At 40.2% G+C, this 13342-nt stretch overlaps 1 protein-coding gene across 2 annotated transcripts in view; it reads left to right on the top strand.

The window, feature by feature from the left end:
- Nucleotides 1–2772: 2772 nt before the first annotated feature.
- DBT (dihydrolipoamide branched chain transacylase E2) overlaps nt 2773–13342 on the top strand; it is a 55291-nt gene continuing 44721 nt past the window's right edge. For both annotated transcript variants that reach the window (XM_072754515.1, XM_025996560.2), the window contains exons 1-3: nt 2773–2908; nt 8940–9063; nt 12368–12443. In XM_072754515.1, coding sequence (XP_072610616.1) covers nt 2858–2908; nt 8940–9063; nt 12368–12443 — 251 coding nt within the window. In that variant the 5' untranslated portion in view covers nt 2773–2857. The remainder of the gene's footprint in view (nt 2909–8939; nt 9064–12367; nt 12444–13342) is intronic.

Raw genomic sequence — 13342 nt, forward strand, 5'->3', positions numbered from 1 at the left:
AGTAACCAATAAAGTAACAATTGTGTATAACTTCTAAACCAGCTGAAAGGGAAAATGAACTAAGGGGAAAATACACTTCAATTTTTAAAAAAGAAAAATTGGGTTGGCATAAAAAAGCAGGATAAAGAACACACTAAAGCAAGAAAGTAGAGATAAGCTCAAAAATACAACTAATAAAAGTGAAACTATAAAGTAATTTTCTGGTTGAAAGCCAGAGATTGGTTCTTTTAAAGAATATTCTATTTACAAGAGCTGCTCTTAAAATATGAAAGATCATGAGAAGCTGAAAATAAAAAGATGGAAAAGAGGCACCAAATAAACACCAACTTTCAAAAGAAAGCTGATATAGGTATCTCAATGATAAATTATACTTTAATACAAAAAGCATTATCATTGTCAAAAACAGACAGTCACTATAGAAAGTTGAATTCACCAGGAAAATCTAAGTATTCAAAACTTTGTATGCCCTAGATTCAGCAGGAGAAAATTTAGTTAAGATAAGGATGATTTTTTAAAAATTGTGCTTACTTACTTATTCATGAGAGACAGGCAGAGACACAGGCAGAGGGATAAGCAGGCTCCACACAGGGAGCCCCACATGGGATTCCATCCCAGGTCTCCAAGATCAGCCCTGGGCTGCAGGCAGGCACTAAACCACTGAGCCACCCATGCTGCCCGATAGGATGATTTGCACAAAACAACAAATAAGCTTGATTTAATGGCAATGATATATTATGTACATATTATTTCCATATATAGATATTCTCCAACCAGTTGTTATAGATTACATATTTTCTTAAAGGACTCATGAAACATTTATAAAAAATGACTAAGTTATAAAGCAAATCTAAACAATGTCCAAAGAATATGTATCATATAGGTGGCATTCTCTAACCAAAATGCAATTTTGGGGCAGCCCGGGTGGCTCAGCGGTTTAGCTCCGCCTTCAGCCGGGGTGTGGTCCTGGGGACCTGGGAGAGAGCCCGACATCGGGCTCCCTGCATGGAGCCTGCTTCTCCCTCTGCCTGTGTCTCTGCCTCTCTCTCTGTGTCTCTGATGAATAAATAAATAAAATCTTTTAAAAGAAATGCAATTTTGTTAGAAATTCATTCCAAAAAAGAGAAGCAAAACAAGCAGAAAACATATGTATTTGTTTTTTTTTTTTTTTTAAAACATATGTATTTGGAAATTTACAAACACCTGTAAATAAACCATAGGTAAAAGAAGAAATGCTAATAGAAAATTGTTTAAGTACCCAAAATGAAAGCTCTACTTATCAGAATCTAGGGAATGCAATGAAACCAGTACTTCAAAAGAAGTTGTTTTCATTGAATATCACTATTGGGGGTGGGGCGCCTGAGTGGCTAAGTCAGTTAAGAGCCCGCCTTGGCCTCCCGGGTCCTGGGGACTGAGCTCCTGCACTGCACTCCCTGCTCCGGGGGGAGCCTGCTTTCCCCTCTCCCTCTGCCCTTTCCCCTGCTTGGGCTCACTCCCTCTCTGAAATAAATAAATAAAATCTTTAAATGAAAAAAATAATAATACTATTAAAAAAGAATAAAGGCTGATTTTTTTAAGAATTATTTATTTATTCATGAGAGACACACAGAGAGAGAGAGGCAGAGGGAGAAAGAAGCAGGCTCCATGCAGGGACCCTGATGTGGGACTCGATTCCGGGTCTCCAGAATCAGGCCCTAGGCCAAACTCGGGGCTAAACCACTGAGCCACCCAAGGATCCCTAATTCTTTAGACATCTGTTGAGATTTTAATTCCCATATAGAAGGCAAGACCCAGGCAAATGTCATCCTGGAAGTTTCTAGAAATTTGGTGTCCTGGTTGCTCTGAGAAAGATTAACTATTAAAGCTCTGATCTTTTATTCCCCCTTATCAGCTTGACCTCAATTTGACATTCTGCAACAGCCAAGTCAAGATATACCAATCAAGGGTATAGATCTGTAACACATATTGTATCTGTGGGCAGCTGCATCTGACAACATTCTCTAAGGAAGATAATGTTGGAATCCTTATTTCAGACATTAGGTAACCTTCTTTATCTTCTGTGAAAAAAAATTTTTTTGAAAAGGCAATTTTGGTCACCAAGAAACTCAATGGGAGTAAGAAATACCCGCCATTGGGTGGTATTCCAGCGCAGACTTTTTTTTTTTTTTAAATTTATTCACGAGAGATACACAGAGACAGGCAGAGACACAGGCAGAGGGAGAAGCAGGCCCCATGCAGGGAGCCCGACGTGGGACTCGATCCAGGGTCTCCAGGGTCACGCCCTGGGCTGCAGGCGGCGCAAAACTCCAGCGCAGACTTGTAACTCACTTGGTGCACAGCCTTGCTACAAAGCAGAGAAATGTCGCGTTTTCTGTGACCAAGGCGGTTACCGAACAGCAGAAAGGGGATATTTTCCCAGTCATCCCTCAGGTCTTCACCATCACTCTCCAGGTAGGGGCCCTTCCTTTGTGTTCCCTTAACAGTGTCCTTAACAGTGTCCGTTTCCCCTTCCCGAAGGAGAACGAAGAGGCTGGGCGGTAAGCAAGTCCTGCCCGACCTCATTCGCGAAGTCACCTTGGAGCCGCCTCCCGCCCCGCCCCTCCCGCCCCGCCCCTCCGGCCCCGCCCCTCCGGCCCCGCCCCTCCGGCCCCGCCCCTCCGGCCCCGCCCCTCTGGCCCCTGCTCGCTCTTTCACCTCGGCGCGCGCCGCTCCGTCCCCAGGGCGGCTCAGGCCCCGCCCCTCCCCCTGATTGGCTGTCGAGGGGGGAGGCTCGTTCCTGCCCTCGCCATTGGCCGCTCGGGGGGCGGCGCGTTCCCCGGCTCCCGGTTGGTGGTCCGCGCGCTTGTCATTTCCGGGTAAGATGGCTGCAGTGCGTGTGCTCGGGACGTGGAGCCGGAATGCCGGGCGGCTGGTGAGTGGTTGGGGGCTGACTTGAGGCTTGAGGTCGGGGTGGGGGGGAGTGAGTAGTCGCCGGGGTTCCCGGGGAGGCGTGCGACGTTGTCGTGCGAGTACCGGGCGGACGGGGCACGTGGAAGGATGCATGCTAGGCGAAGGGCGGAGAGGCTGGCGAGCCCTCCGTACCTGTCGCGACTCCGTCGTCTTCCAGCCCGACCTGCACCCAGGCCCGTCTATTTAACCTTTCACCCGTTAGCCCTTTATCGGGCACCCTTGGGTGCTGGGCATTGTGATGGGCGCTCGGGATACGGAGATACATGTTCATTCAGCATTTATTGAGCACCCACTGTGTGCCGAACACCGACAACACGACCCCTGTCTCGGGGAACTTAGTCTAGAGGAAGAGACCGGTAAAGCAAGGAAGAGCACCACGGGCCCTTGCCCCCGAGGAGCAGAGACTCGCGCTTCGTCCTGAGGACCTGTACTCCTCTCCTGTGTCTGCGCCACGTATCCTTCCGACCCTTTTATCCCCAGAGCTACGACCTACCACCATCTCCTCTGAAGTTCCTCCCTCTGAACCACCTTTTAAACATCCCAGTAATCTTATTGTTTCATCCTATTTGTATAGCGTTTTTCTTTCTGGGATCCCTCCTCCCTAAGCTATGACGGTGGTCGGCCCCTGATCTGCCCAGAGCCTGTGTGTACCAGGTACTGTGCGAGGCTAGGCACTGGGGATGCAAATATGAGCAAGACCCCTGCTGTCTCAAGTGAAGACACCACCTTGTGGTGGCGGGCAGGGGAGAAAGAGCTGGAAGAGTGCTATAATGGGACATTACAAAGGTACAGGAACACATAGGAGGAGTCTCGGGGGCCAGGGAGGAGTTCTCAGCGGACACTGTGTACTTGAGATGTGCACCCTTGTAGGTATTGGCTTCTCTTTTGAAACTTCTCCTTCCTTAGCTTCTGTGACACCAGCTTCTCAATATTCTTCTTCCTAGATCTTTGGCCACTCCATCCCAATCTCTTATTTTCCTGCCCTACTTTTAAATATGTATTGGTGTTTATAAGGGCTCTGACTTTGGCCCTCTGCGCTCCCTGGACTACTCCACTTCTTTGAATTTAGTTTCATCTATATGCTGATGATTCCTAAAGTTCCCCAGTCTTCAAGCCAGTTCTACTCCAGACCCATATATATCCTACTGTCCTGGAAATCTCCAATTGCATGCATATTAGGTATTTTTCAGCTGCAGCTAATTAAAACCGAACCAATAAATGGGAAATTTATCTATGCATTCCAAAGCTAGATGGCAGCTGGTTAGGATTGTCATCTCAACAATTCATCTGGCCTTTCCCTCCTAGTTAGGAGAGGGCTGCTACAACCTCCTATTCAAGGCAGTGAAGGAAGAAGAGGTGGGACCAGTCAGACTCATTGGCCTGAACTATGTTACATGGCCACAGCTAGCACAAGGGGTCTTGAAGGAGCTAGCATTTATCCATCATGTCTGCCCCCAATGCCTTCGAGGCACATCAGGTTCTGGGTTCCACAACTAAACCTTCCGACTTGTTTCTCTTTTGATTCTAGTCTATAAATACCCCCATTTTTTTTTTTTAAAGATTTTATTTATTTATTCATGAGAGACACAGGGAGAGAGAGAGAGATGCAGAGACACAGAGGGAGAAGCAGGCTCCATGCAGGGAGCCTGATGTGGGACTCAGTCCCGGGTCTCCAGATCTGAAGGGCTGAAGGTGGTGCTAAACCGCTGAGCCACCCAGGGATCCCCAAATCCCCCAAATTTAGTCATTATTCTCCACCTTGCCCTCCAACTGCAGCTATCCTGGTCCTTCCTAATTGGACTTTCTGCCTCCAGTCTGGTGCCTCTCCAACCCATTCTCTAACCACGTGATCTTATAAAGTAAGACAAATTTGAGAATGTTATTCCTTGCTTAATACTGCTGTAAGGAAAATGTCTAAAATTAAAAGAATTATGAGGCAACTTATGATCTGGACCTTTCCACGTTCTCTCAGGCTTCATTTCTTGCTGAAACCTACCCACCCAACCCCCACTCTGACATGTCCCTCACTCTTACCCCACATTGATCTACAGTGAAAGTGTATTGAGCTTCAGTTAATTGAACACACTGCTCTCTTTGGATTCCAGGCTCCAGACCTTTGCACATGTATTTCCTCTGCTTTAAAGACTCTTGCCTTCTTTCCCTCTGGCCTCATCTGCAATATACCTTATCCTCTGGATTACTCCTACTCATCCCTTAGACCTTCCGTCCAAGTTTACTTTCTTGAAGTAGGTTGGTTCCCTCTTGTATGTTTGTTTATAATACTCTGCTTCTCCCATTACAACACTATGTAATCACCTCTTTAGTTGTCTTTCTTTGAAGGTATGGACTGTACATTGCATGAGAGAAGGAATCCATCTATTTTGTTCTCTAATTCCACGTGCCTGACTAAACATTTGCTGAACAACTCAGTAAAAAGTGTATTTTTTCCATCTGTTAAAAAGTCATAAACAACAACAGGTCTTAATACTTATAATAAGTTATTAAAAGCCCTTACTGTGTTGTGTTTTATACTCTATTGCATCAAGTTTTTGACTCTGGATTAACTTACCATATTGAACTAACAGTGAATTTCTGTTTTGTCTGTCTTCCTGTAATGAAGTGTAAGCAACTGATTTTAAGGACTATATTCTGTAGCTTCTTTAGCTTTGAATTCCCAAGCCCAGCACAATCCCTGTCTTCAGGAGCGCTCAACAACTGCCTGTTTATTTTTATTTTTTTTTTTAATCTTTTTTTTTTATTTTTTTTCTTATTTATTTATGATAGTCACAGAGAGAGAGAGGCAGAGACACAGGCAGAGGGAGAAGCAGGCTCCATGCACCGGGAGCCCGATGTGGGATTCGATCCCAGGTCTCCAGGATCGCGCCCTGGGCCAAAGGCAGGCGCCAAACCGCTGCGCCACCCAGGGATCCCAACAACTGCCTGTTTAATTATTATTTATTTCCTTATTTGAATCTGCTAAACTGTTTTTTCTTTTTCTTTCTTTCTTTTTTTTTTTTTTTACCTTTGTTTCATCTCTCCTTTTTTTGGTATTCTGTTTCTAGAAAAAATGTCTTTTTGAGCTTGACAGATTATTTTTCCTCATTCTCCCTTCTGTTGCTTTATCATCTTTCCATTCAGCGGTATCACTAATGTTTTTTAGCCTTCTCTTAATCCATTTAGTCACATAATGCCTGTTGTGTTTAATGTTGCTTTCTCCTTTTCCACTGTAAATCACTTCAGGAACCTGTTGTTTCATGCCTTAAATACTATAAGTTTCTTAACATTTTCCTCTCTTACTTGGCTTTACCTGTTATATTATAATCTAGTCAATAAACTGCAACTAGATTAATTTCTTAGTCCTTTTCTTCAATTATCTATAGTGTAGTAGTTCAAACTTTTTATCCTGACATTTACAGTCATCAATAATTTGGTCCTTGAGTCACTTCCGCTGCTTCCTTTTATAAATTTGATCAAGTCAAATTAAGCAACTCACTGCCTGAGGAGACATGTTCTGGCAGCAATTCTCTATGTTGTTCCCTCCGCCTTAAAAGTGCATTTCTGTTCTTTAATTATTAATACTTTTTATGCAAGGCCCACCTCAATTCTTCCTCCTGGAAGCCTTTTCAGGTCAAGCCAACCTGAAAAAACAAAACACAAAAAACTCTACTTAAACTCCTTTAACACAATACTTTTTTTTTTCCTACTGCGTATACTTACTACAAGAAACTAGAGCGTACATTCCATGCATGAGTGTGTGTTTGTGAGTGTGTGTATATTTATTGTCTCAACTAGGTTATAAGTTGAAAGCAGGGATTATTTCTCCTACATATAACAATGTGATGTGAAAGAGCCTCAGGTTTACTTGGTTTCAGAGCTGAATTTTGCCGTTTGTTTGCTTTGTGACCTTTGACAAAGCACTTCTCTGATCATTTGTTTCTCCTGTGTTAAAGAGTGCTAATGTGCCTATTATTCCAGAGGGTAATTGTGAGATAAAAAGATGATGCATTTCAAGACCTTTATAGTACCCAGAACATAGGGATTCAATAAATGTTTGGTAAGTTCATGCCTCTCTTGCCAGTTTAGTAGTTCTTTCATAAAAGCTGCTGTTAAAGATAAGACCTTATAGTAGTTTAATTTTCTTTCAAATGTTTTTTGAAAACTATTTTTTTTAAAGATTTTATTTATTTATTCATGAGACAGAGAGAGAGAGGCGGAGACACAGGCAGAGGGAGCAGCAGGCTCCATGCAGGGAGCCTGACACAGGACTGGATCCTGGGTCTCCAGGATCATGGCCTGGACTGCAGGCGGCGCTAAACTGCTGAGCCACTCGGGCTCCCCAAAAACTAATTTTTTAAAATAAAAATGAATCCATATAATTCCACGTACTGCTCTCGAAATTAAAATTTATGAATGTCTGATAAAGTGGAGGTTGATTTATGCCTTTGATTCTATTGTTGACTAAGAACCAGGGCTTTGGGAGTTGAAGGAGAAAGAAAGGACACAGAAAATGGGAGTTTGAGAAAGAGCATTCTTTCACTATCTATTAAATTTTAAGCTATCAACTTTAGTTAGGTTTTATGTTTCTTGAATATTAATAAGATATATATTGTAAAGATTAGTTACTTTAGAATTATCTCTTAAAGTAAAACTAAGATGCATAATTTAAAAATTTGTGTTTTAGGGAAGGGATATTTGGTTTTTCTTTGCCTTTGTTTATTTTAATTTAATTTAATTTAATTAATTTATTTATTTATGAGAGACAGAGACACAGGCAGAGGGAGAAGCAGGCTCCATGCCTGGAGCCTGATGTGGAACTCGATCCCGGGGCTCCAGAATCAGGCCCTAGGCTGAAGGCGGTGCTAAACCACTGAGCCACCAGGGCTGCCCAACTTTTAAATTTTAAGGGCTAATCACTAAATGATAATGTACATGATAATAAAATAACTTTTTAAATTAAAAGTAACTCTTACATTAATAAAAAAATTTTAAATACATACCACTATTCTCAAATACATTCAGGGAGCTAGAATTTTTTATATGTTACATTTAAAAGGGTGATATAGGTAACCAGGTATTAATAACATTGAAATATTAATTTTAGGGACGCCTGTGTGGCTCAGTGGTTGAGCGCCTGCCTTTGGCTCAGAGCGTGATCTCGTGATCCCGAGGTCCAGGGATTGAGTCCCACATCGGGCTACCTGCATGGAGGTTGCTTCTCCCTCTGCCTATGTCTCTGCCTCTTTCTCTTTCATGAAAAAAATAAAAAGAATCTTTTAAAAAAATGAAATATTAATTTTCTTTCTTTTTTTTGAAATATTAATTTTCAAAATAAAATAGTCTACCTTTCAGACACATAGGTTTTAATATATCAAGTTGAATATATTTAGGTCTACTTATTTCTATTACATATTGTCTTGCATTACACTAAGATATTATACAAAACAGTTACATCTAAAGAGTCATCTGTAAATTATAGTAAGAAAACCTTTCCCTACAGCACTACATATATTTTTCAGTCTTTAGATGCCAACAGTCAGTTTTGAATTCTTTAGTAGTAGTTTTGTCTTAGGAAGTCTTTAATGATTTGACTGCATCTGTAAAGTGTTGTGTTTGTACAGAATACATCATTAAAATTTCTTCACTTTCATAAGAAATTTTAGGCAAGACTCATAAGCATATAAACAAATCTGACTCCAAGGATATAGTTTTACTAAATAAAAGAACAAAATAATGTTTTCTGGGTGCTAAGGTTTAAGTTCCTTTAATTTCTTTAACAGAAATACTTAAGAAATAACCAATCTTCATAAACTTGAGTGTCACTGATGCCAGGTTTTAACCAGTTCAGATTATGACCTGGGTAATTTCATATTGTTTGTATAGTGATAATGACTGCTCTACTTTTAGAATAGACTTGAAATTCAATATGTACTTACAGAGATAAGCCATCAAGAATATTCACAAAAGCTTTTACTTTTTTGTTTTCTCATCTTTAGATTTGTGTTCGCTACTTTCAAACATGTAATAATGTTCATATTTTGAAGCCAAAGTATGTGTGTTTCTTTGGTTATCCTTCATTCAAATATAGTCATCCACATCAATTGCTGCAAACAAGTGCTGGTAAGTATGATCTCAAAATAGCCTTTATAAAAAAATATTTTGTATTGTATTCAGAACTTTTTAAAAAGTAATTGAACAGTTATCAAAGTAAAAAAAGTTAACCGTTTCTTTCTAGCCCAGCCCTCCTTGCTCTCCTTGATCTATCCTTTTCTTATTTTGTTTTCTGTGCCTACTTCCCATCCTCCCCACCCCCATCCCTTTCACATCTTCCCATAAATGCTTGTGTCTTCTTAATGTTGGGAATGAGTTGTCTTGGGTCATGTGTTCTTTATCATTTGACTCATCTAAGTGCAATAGTTAGATAAATTATTGACTTAGATTGTATCCTTGTGCTGTCACTGTATTGTTGGTTGGATGAAGCACTTACCTCAGTCTATTGTGTTAAGATTGTGTGATGAAACCATCCAAAGGTGTTCCTAAACAAAGTTTTCTGACTTTACCATTTAATTACCTTTCTCCCATCTTTTTCTACCCTTAGTAAAGAACTTGAAGCCTCAAGTTAAGTGTTAGCTTTGGCAAGGGCACTAAATTATTTTTTTTTTGATGGTCCATTTAGAACTCTGATACAGAACCCTAGACTTTTGTTACATCACTAAGCTTTTGACAGTTATCTGGTGCCTTACTCTGTGCTAGCAAAGAAAAATGGGAGAATTCCAGGCAGATCCAACCCCTGACATCAGTCTTTCCCACCCCCCCTTTTTTCCCCCTTTTTATATAGGCCATCTTCCACAACACCCCAAGATATGTAAACTCTACCTTCACCATTTTTAAGATTATTATTTTTAAAAGTTGATATTTTCCTTTTACTTCTCAGAAAAAATAGAGGCCATTCAAGCAGGAACTCCAACTTCCTGTTCTAGTCTCTAAACACTTACCTTGAGCTTTGGGTTCTTGGTCTATCAACTACTAGCTGTGTAACTTTAAGCAGGTTAATTAATTCCTTTCTATTTCATAATCTGTAAAATAGGAGTAATCATAGAATCTAAATCATTGTATTGTTTTGAGAATTCATTTAGGTGATTTATTGATCACCTGCTATCTGCCAAGGCACTGTTCTAGGTGCTTGGGATCCATTCTCTTCCTATACTCTCTAACTCAGTGAGTATGTAAGCTAGAAACCTTGGGGCTTCCTGATTCCTGTTTCACATCAAATTGGTTACTGAGATCTATTAATTTGACATCTTACATGATTCTTAAATCTGTCTTCTCTTTTCAGACAGCTTTGAAAATATATAAATATATTAAGTTCCATACTTCAGTTTTGTCCCTGTAGTAGCCTCTTAACTGCTTTCTCTGTCATCTATTCCCCAACCCCATTCACCACATTCCTGCCAGGGAGGTTTCTTTCTAAAGTTATGGACCCAAAGTTACAGCTCTGAAATTGCAGATGGTACTCCCTACTGGTTAGTTAATACTGAATAACAATCCTGCCCACAACTTAGTGGCATAAAACAACAATGATTTATTATTTCTCAGGATTCTGGGGGTTCCCTGGATGGCCCTCTGCTGGTTTCATTTGCATATGACTATTCAGCTAGAGGATCATCTGGGCTGGAAGGTCAAAAACAGTCTCACATACATGTCTAATCATTGATGCTGGGTTTTGGGTGAGGCATCTCATTTCTCCTCCACCTGGTCTTTCATCTTACAGTAGACTAAATCAGCTTTTTTACTTGGGGATCTAAGGCAATATTCCAAGAGGCAGAAGATAGAAGAAGCTGCAAGGCCATTTGAGGTCTGGGGTCCAGAATTTGTACAACTTCACTTCTGTTATATTCTCTTGTCCAAGCAAGTGATAGGCCAGTATAGATTTAAGTAGTGGTAAATTAGACTCTATGTCTATGAGAGCAGCTGCAAAAAAATTATGACCATATTTACTTACCACTGGCTCCTGATTACCTTCAGGATAAATTCCAAACACTTCACCTTGGCACAGGTGAAGCAGAATTGCTTTTGAGTCTAAGTTACAGACTTTTGGCTTAAGGCTTTTGATATTTAATACTAGATTATTTTTCAGAAATGTTCCAGTTTTACTATGAGCAGCAGGCTATAAGAGGACCCAACTTACTAGAGAGGAAATAAGAGGTGCCTATACCTCCATATCAAAAATGCAATTGTATTTTTTTTAAAGATTTTATTTATTTATTTGACAGAGAGAGTGAGCAAGCAAGCAGGGGCAGAGGTGGGCAGAGGGAGAGAGAAGCAGGCTCCCCCTGAACAGGGAGCCTGATGTGGGGCTCAATCCCAGGACCCTGGGATCATTGATCTGAGCCAAAGGCAGATGCTTAAGCAACTGAGCTACCCAGGCGCCCCCCAAAAATGCAATTGTATTTCTTTTCTTTTTTTTTTTTTTTTTTAAGATTTTATTTATTCATAGAGATGGGGGGGGGGGGGGGGCTCAGAGACACAGGCAGAGGGAGAAGCAGGCTCCATACAGGATGCCTGACATGGGACTCAATCCCGGGTCTCCAGGATCACACCCCAGGCTGCAGGCTGTGCTAAACCGCTGTACCGCCAGGGCTGCCCGCAATTGTATTTCTTAACCATTAACTTAACTCCTTGTATTTATTTTAAAAATCTTACTACCTAAATCCGCTTGTTGTGTGTTTTGTAACCAATTTTGATGAACAGCAGTCTGAAGATAGAGGAGCACTCTTGAATCAGTTCAGAGTGACTTGTTACCCTGGAAAAGAGAGGATCCATACCTACTTTCTGTTGACCAGAAGTACTTTCTCTTGGGAAAAATTACCATATAGTATCACTTGCATCTAATTGTTATAAGAGTGGGGTAGAAATTCCAAAAGGGATGAAAACTGTAAAGAGGAAAGAGAGGGACTAAGATTTAATGGTAAGTCAGCAGAACATGGTTTGGACAGATGAAAATTTTTCATCAGGTTTTCTAGATATGGACCTGTCCAATCATTAGCCACTTAGAATGAGAACGGTTACATGAAGTCAAAAGAGAACTAAGAGCAGGTCACTAAAGGTTATTACAGAGTAATAACAGAATACAAGGAGGTCCAGCTAACTGGGCCTTCAGTACCCTTGTAAAGAACATTATTTGGAAGTTGGAAAATGGAAGTGCTGTGGCAGTATCAGTAGGTCCGTAACACTAAATGGTTTATTTAAATCTTTGATGTTTATGAATAATGGTTATGCTTTTAAAATTATAAAATACTTTTTTATCTGTAAAATGCAATAGTTTCTGTCTCTGCTTGGGAATGTTTTCTAATTTTAGCTGTGAAAGCATCTATTAGGAATACATTACATAATTAATGAGATCATTTCTCATTTGTCTTTGAAGCTCTGCAGGGACAGATTGTTCAATTCAAACTGTCAGACATCGGAGAAGGGATTAGAGAAGTAACTATTAAAGAATGGTAAGTTGGGGCACTTAGCTGGCTTAGTAGAGTATGTGATCTTGATCTTGGGATTTTAAGTTTGAGCCCCCATGCTGGGTGTTGAGATTACTTAAAAATAAAATCTTAAAAAAAAAAAAGGAATGGTAAATTATTCTGAAAAAGATTTTAAGTCAGTGTAAAAATAATTTGTAAAAATAAGTTGAGAAACTTCTTTCTATAACAGTGCTTTTTTTTAAAGCGATAAAGTAGCTTGTGTTGCTGATGTGTTAATACAATTCATCATATATCATAACATTTTATTTGATGGAATTTATTAAGGATTATATTTTCTTTAAATTTTTTTTCACTGCCCACCCCTCACTTCAGCTAAAAAAGAGAAATCAGCCTGTAAAAGTTAACTTGATATGATCATGTGTTTGAATGGCATTTGTATGAACTTACTGTTTATTTCCAAGCTATATTAAAATCATGTTACAGTCTAAGCTTTCTTTACTGTACTGAAAATGACCTCAGGAGGAATACCAGTACATTTGACTCACCATTCCCTGACAGTTTGCCTATATTTTTAGGATGGGTTAAAATATAATACCAAAAGGTATTAATCAAAAAGAATTTTTGGAAAGGTTAAAAAAAAATCTTAAAAATCTTGAAACAGAAATAAAAAACCTCATACTACCTTCATCATCCTTCTACCTCTTTTCCTTCTTTTACTTTTTGGAAAAAAAATACCTCTGGGTAGTGAATGAATTTTTAAAGGTGTCTAGAAGTAGCAGTGAAGATGAATGAATGGATTCTCTTTCACCATAGTTTTATGCTGTTGAAGATCCTTTTAAGAATCTGATTCAGGGGGACGCCTGGGTGGCTCTGCAGTTGAGTGTCTGCCTTCAGTTCAGGGCATGATCCTGGAGTCCCGGGAT

The sequence above is a fragment of the Vulpes vulpes genome, chromosome 3 (assembly GCF_048418805.1).
Source record: "Vulpes vulpes isolate BD-2025 chromosome 3, VulVul3, whole genome shotgun sequence".
NCBI lineage: Eukaryota > Metazoa > Chordata > Mammalia > Carnivora > Canidae > Vulpes > Vulpes vulpes.